Source organism: Sciurus carolinensis, chromosome 14 (assembly GCF_902686445.1).
Source record: "Sciurus carolinensis chromosome 14, mSciCar1.2, whole genome shotgun sequence".
NCBI lineage: Eukaryota > Metazoa > Chordata > Mammalia > Rodentia > Sciuridae > Sciurus > Sciurus carolinensis.
Genome location: NC_062226.1, coordinates 69,497,028 through 69,503,718, shown reverse-complemented (window position 1 = coordinate 69,503,718; position 6,691 = coordinate 69,497,028). Strand labels below are relative to the sequence as shown.

Here is a 6,691-nt window from a genome sequence, read left to right as displayed (position 1 = left end):
ATGCATGCTAGGCAAGTGCTCTGCCACTGAGCTACAGTCCCAACCCAGCTTTTATGATTTAACATACAAAATAATATAACACATGAAATTTTGAAACATAAAATGCCTTTGAACTTAAATTTTAAAGGTATAAGTGCTCTATTCTCACAAATGCGAAACTAGGTTTAAATTTTTAATGAAAATTTGATAATTTTATATTTCTATAAACACACCAAAAATGATAATATGGAAACATTATATTTACATTTAGGAAAACTTCATGTAAGCTTTCGAGACCCATGCCTGCCTCTTTACAAATATGCTAATATCCAAAAATCCATATAAATAAACTTATCTCTGAGTATATCTTGCCATGAAAATATTACCTGTAGCCAGAAATTCTAGAATGTCAAATTCTTCAGGACAAATAATCCAGTTTCTTCAACAAAAATGCAAGAAAGAGAGAAAGAGAATTGGGAAAACCTAAAAGAGACATAGACAACCATAGCAACCAAACAGTGTGATCCTTACTTCCATCTCCAGCACCACGAAAAAACAAAACCATTTCATTTGCTTTCTAATTCAAACTAACCGACTTTAGAAAAAATTTTGAGTCAATCGAGGATATTGATACTATTAAATTAAATTAATTGATGCTATTAATGAAATATTTAGGTGTGATAATGGTAATGTGGTTAAATTAATGGAATTTTATCTTTTAGAGAAATATTTTAAAAATATTTATGAATGAAATGATAGAATATCGATTCAAAATAATCCAGTGGGAAGAAGACTTAGATGGTAAAGATAAAACAAGGTTGGCCCAGTCAAAAGGTTAATCACAACATAACGTAATGTATTATAATACAATATAACAGAAATTAATTACACTAATTTTTTAAAAAATGAATTTTAAAAACTACAGAAAAAAGTGCTTGAAATATAGTACAATATATCTTATTCAACAAATATTTTGGATGACAATATCAGTCACCTTAATTTTAGAAACTGTGAATCATAAATATGGCTTCAAATATAGTCACAGCTTACATAGTAAAATCACTGTATCTGAAGAAAAGGAAATTTGTAAGCTTCTTATTACCTCATTGTTCTCTTCTTCTCAATTTGAGAATAGAAACTGCTTCACTGGATAAATCATAACTATCCCCAAATATTCTTCATTTCTGATTTCAATAAACATTCCAGCATTCTAAGTACAAATAAGAAATTAAGTTGAATTCAGGTAAACTTTGTGTTAAGGTAATTGAGCAACAGGAAACTGAGACTTAACTGAATCTCATATGAATTCTCAAATCCTTTATCTTTTTCTACCTCTACTTTTTCTTCTGGGAGAACAAATTTTGGCACAAATAGTTATCACCTATATCAGTTCTTTACAGTTAGCAGTGTATATAGAGTTAATGAACTCTTAAAGCCCATTTAAATAATTTTGGTACTGATATGAAAAAAAGGCTATTAAGACTAAACTACTTTTGTGGAAATTACAGGAAGGTGACATTAACAATTACAGTAAGATTACTGTTTAAACTGTAATAAGATGTTAACATGGAAGGAAAATCGTGACCATTTTCCCCAAATGCTGTGGAGAATAAGAACCATGAATCTCCCACACTTCCAATAAAGTGTGGTAAAAGGCGCACAGTCTTAAAAGCCTCCATTTGCTTGATCTCCTTGCCAACCTTGTTAGTTTTTTAACGCCCTTGTGATTCCATTGTTTTTCTTCTCATTTCTGCCGTTTTAGATTTTACCGTCTATTGTTCAATCCAAGTCAAAATGAAAGGGGCCGGAATGTCTGACATGGGTAGTCTAGGGATGAAAGAGTCTCCTCAATCATTAGCTCGTGGAATAACTGGCACGTGGAATGTTACCGCCGCTGACTGCAGGTGGCACCTGCACAGGGCACAGGGCCACGGATAGGCACCTTGGATCACAACCCTCTGCCAACAGGAAGATCCCAGCCCTTGAGGATCCCAGACGTTCTCTTTTCTTTTCTTCCGAAGCCCCAACCTCCACTTCCACTCCAGCGACCCAGACCTAGTGAATTAAGTACTAGTCCTTCCTCCAGTTCGGCAGCTCCGAAACCTCTCGCCTTTGGTCCCTCGCCCCAGATCTGTGCCACCTAACTCCTTGGGCACATTTCTCGCCTATTGGATGCGTAAATCTTGGCCTTCAGAGCCAAGATTCCGGAGAGGAGCAGTGCGGGGCAGTGCTGGGCAAGGAATTGCCCACCTCTACTGCGGACAGGGTGGCGGGGAGGAGGCCTGCGGAATGGGTGGCAGGAGAAGGATTTGCAGTATGACCTTCCTCGACTTGGAGGGGTGCCTGGGTCCTTAGGGACCACCTGAGGTGAGGCAACGAAAATCACACCAGGAAGGAAAAGCTCACAGGATGTTCTTCTGATTTCTCCCAGAATATCTTCTGTTGAATGCTTTAGTTTCGCATGGGCCGGGGCGTGACCTAGCGAACTCCTGTCCTTGACCTTCCCACTGCTCCATGGAGGTTCTTTCCTCTGAAGACGCCAAGCTTAGGGAACTGACAGCACGCAAGTCATTTAGCGCCTCCGATCTACAGGAGAGAAATGCTCTTCCTGGCATGCGGTGGACAGTGGGCTAGAGGCTAGGAGAAAGATTGTGGCGCCCCAGCCCTTGTGGGTCTTTGGCCTTAAGGACCCGCGGAAGTCCCAGGCAAGAGAAGGTCATGGGTGCGGGTGGGTTTAGTGGTTCAGAAAGTAGATAGGTCCCAGTGCTACCCCCTGAGAGTTCTCAGGTGACTTAAATTCTCCGAGTTGCCAGTCTGCAAAATGTGGGGGAGGAGGAGGGTCTAGGGTCTTCCTCACTGAGTATTGGGACTGTTAAAGGAAACCAGAGCCTGGCAGAAAAGGAGCAGGGGGGTGACCGTTAGCCACTAAAAATAATCGTGCTCTTACTAGCGGGCAGGACGGGGGTGAGCGGGGTGGGAAGAGTACCTTCACCAAATTTTCCTCCTGCCCTCTCCCCGGCCACTGTGCCGCCCAGTCCCCTGATCTTCGCTCCCGCCCTTGGGCTCCTTTCCTTCAACAGCTCCCAGCGCATCCAGCAGCCTGTCCTTAAAAAGTTGGGTCCGAGGGTCTTCTTCGACCCTCCACTCCTAGCAAAACTCGAAAGCGACGAGGTTTTTACCCCCAACGATATAAGTCACCCCTGAGAACCTCAAGAACCAGGCTTATCCAGGTTCTATCCAGAACTGTGACCTAGAGCTGTGCGCGCTCCGGCCGGAAGGAGGTTGGCGGAGGTCTGGTCACCAAGCCAAGCGCGACGTTGCCTCTGCTCATTTTCGCTACCGACCGGCCGCCCGCGCCCCGGGGACTGCAGCACCTCCACAAGGCCGGACTAGCAGTAAGTCCTCGGCGGCAATTGGCGTTCTTGATGGGTTCATATTACCCACTGCACCAGGCGACCATCCGCTTTGTTAGCCAGCGGCCCTCCTGGCGCTGTTGCTGCGCTCCCGGCTCTGGGAGTACGTTTGTTAACTGAATACAGGTACAAAGGTAGGCTTGGGGACAAAGAGGAATTGAACTATGAGCTGGTGACAACATGGAATGAAATGGGTCCCTTCTACTCTTGGTTTTTTACAAATTCTCAGACTTCCCCCAGACCTGCCAGATTTGCTACAAGGGATCTATTTGGTACAGTGATCCTGCTGTGCGGGCGAAGACTGCTTGTGCTAAACCGAGAGAAGTGGAAACTACCGAGCATGGGACTTGGGAACTTTCCAGACCATTGTGTGAAGCGCGGAACCTAGAGAGGGTGGGGATGGCAGGTAGGGCATGTCAAAGATCCAAATAATAGAGTGTACATGAGAAGTCAAAAATCAGCCAGTTAAATGGCTGTAAAAATGTGTGTCCACGTCTTCCCTCCCTCCTGAAATTCTCATTTCATAACTAGGGCTGGGGAGTGGATGGGTGAACATTCACAGAATGTTCCTCAAAGACCCGTGGAATATAATTCTCATGAAACTTGAACCCTGCTCAGAACGGGATCAAAATGACCTATCTCTAGAAATTAGCTTTCTTTTCAGGCAGTATTTGGCGATGGACTTTCTTGTCTTCCTCCCTTCCCCCGCTTTCCCCCACTCAGTCACCTGAAGCCTAGCAATAGTTACAAATCTTTTCAGAAGCTTTTGTTGTTTTAAGAAAAAGCTTTGAAGATTTTAGTGCTTTGGTATGTGTATATCCTTTTTTCCCTGCATAAATGTCCACTCCCTTGAATTTGACCTCAAAGCATGCTCCAGCTTAAGAAAGTCAACGTCTTAAAAAAAAAAAAAAAAAAAAAAGGAAAATAAATGGATAATACATTTACATTTCTTCCAATTTTTTTCCTTCTAGAGGGTTCAAAAATACCAAATCTCCTCTTTTAAAGGCAAGACGTTTTCAACCTTGAATATTCAAAAATTTTAAAAACCATATTAAACATCAGTTGTTTCTTATATTCATAAATGAATACAAATCCTAAAAACAAGTTGTTTAATTGCAGGGAAAGAACATAAATTTTAAAAGAAGTTCCATTTAGAAAGCAAATAATGAGACACTGGTAGAATATAAATGATGTACTGTTCGGATTTATAATTTTATTTAATTTGTAGAGTTAGGCTTCATTTTAACATCCCCCATGGAATATGGCACATCAAACAATCATAAGACATAAACGTTCTGAAATTGAAATTCCATTGTATTAGGTATAGATTTCAGGAGGACACAGAGAGCATAAGCATTTTGCACTAATCTTGAGCATACTTGCAGTTCTTAGGCAACAAAGAAGGGGAAACATGGTTTGCATTGGAGACTCTACTTTCTTCGTTTTTCTTTTAACACCAGAGCGTTAAACACACAGTTCCTCAGAAAATGTGCAAACTGGAAAAACTGTGCAACTGGAGGCAGAAAAAGAAAAGACTGAGACTTGATTCCTCCGAAGTTTACAACGTTCAGGTTATCTTTAAGAAAACCGAATACAACTGTTCCTTTGTAATTTACAACGAACAGAAATTAGTGACTGCTAGGCTGCGGGATTTAGATGCACACTCTTAAGCCGCGAGAGGCAAGGGAGCAGAGCATTGGGTGGTCTGGCTCTGACACTGGCTCCAGGTGCGCCCGGCGAGAACCGCCAGAAGGCAGGATGTCCTTACCAATCAAAAGGCCGGTGAAGTCCCCTCTCCACTGGAAGAGGCGGCCAGCGAAGCTGATCTAGAGCCCTCTGCTGCGGGTTGGTACCTTAGCAGCGCGGCTACGGCTGTCAAGTGCCGGCCCAGCATCGTACCTTTGCTGGGAGTGCAGCTGCTGGCACAGTCCTGCTGCTGCTGCTGCGGCTGCTGCTGTTGCTGCAAAATTGTCCGAGCGGCGGCGGACACGTTCACCAAAGGGGCCTGGGGGTGCAACAGGCACGACGGGTGCTGGAGCAGGTGGCAGTAGCTCCATGGGGTCGGGGCAACACCCTGCGCTGCCCTTCTTCCCTCTCCGCTGACGCCTTGCATAATACTCTCAATGCTGAAGGAGGTGCGTCCACCTCCATGTCGCGACACCGGGCCCTTGTCCTCCTCCCAAGGATGGGAGCCCAACGAGGGCTGCAGCGACCGGAGGGTGCTAGGGATTGCCAAGTCCGCGCCTTCCGCATTCCTGGGCACTTCCGCATGGGATGGGGCTGAGAGCAGCAGGTAGCGTAGTGGATGCGGGTGCAGCAGCGCACACTGGCGGCTCCCTGGTGTGGTGGTGGGATAGGCCCCTGGGACAGGCTGCGACGGCACCGGGGACCCGAGGAGGAGGCCTGGGTGGGGACCGTGCAGGTTGGCGGGCGCCGCGGGCAGTGGGAAAGGGTGGTGCAGGTGACCGCCCTGGGACGGGTGGTGGCGCTTGAAACGCTTCCTTCGTCGAAGGAAGCTACCGTTGTCGAACATGTCCTGGGAGGCGGGATCCAGGCTCCAGTAGTTACCCTTACCTGGGTGGCCCGGCTCGCGGGGGATCTTGACGAAGCAGTCGTTGAGTGAGAGGTTGTGACGAATGCTGTTTTGCCATGCAGGGAACTTGCGGCGGTAGTAGGGGAAGCGGCCGCTGATGAAGGCGCAGATACCGCTGAGCGTGAGGCGCTTGTGCGGGCTCTGCAGGATGGCCATGGTGATGAGCGCGATATACGAGTAGGGGGGCTTGGTCGGCTGCGGGGCGTCTCCAGAGGTCGCCGCGGACCTCGTCTGCGCCCTGAACTTGCTGCCAAACTCCGAAGAGTCGCTCTGGCCACAGCCGCCCTCGTTGCGCTCTCTGGGAAGTGAACTCGCAGCGGGCCGCGCCCCTTGAGGCCCGGGCTGCTCTAGGTGCATCTGGCTCCCCTCCGCCTCCTGGTATTCCTCTTCCTCCTCCTCCGCCTCTTCACCTTCCTCCTCTCCCAGGACATCGATCTCACCATCTTCTCCCTCTGACCTTCGGAGACTGGGCTGAAGTGTGAAGCGACTGCGCTTGGTTCTTGGTAAGCTCATGGAAGAGCAGGTATTGCAGACCCAGGGAAGGTGACGGCTACTCACCTGGCTTGGAGTGGGTTGCCTAAGATGAGTGTTCCAAGAAGTCGAAACGCTAGTACCTTTTTAGGCTTCGATTTTGTTTGTTCTTTCCAACACCGTATCCGGCAAAGATGCACTTTGCCTTTTATTAAAGCTGTGTGCTGGACCCCCT

The 6,691-nt window shown here is 46.6% G+C and overlaps 1 protein-coding gene across 1 annotated transcript; it reads right to left on the bottom strand.

The window, feature by feature from the left end:
* Positions 1-4,724: 4,724 nt before the first annotated feature.
* Foxd4l3 (forkhead box D4 like 3) lies at positions 4,725-6,498 on the bottom strand. The gene is given in 3 exon segments (XM_047525041.1): positions 4,725-5,368; positions 5,410-5,615; positions 5,617-6,498. Coding segments are annotated over 3 exon segments (1,293 nt in total). The 3' UTR covers positions 4,725-5,163.
* Positions 6,499-6,691: the final 193 nt, after the last annotated feature.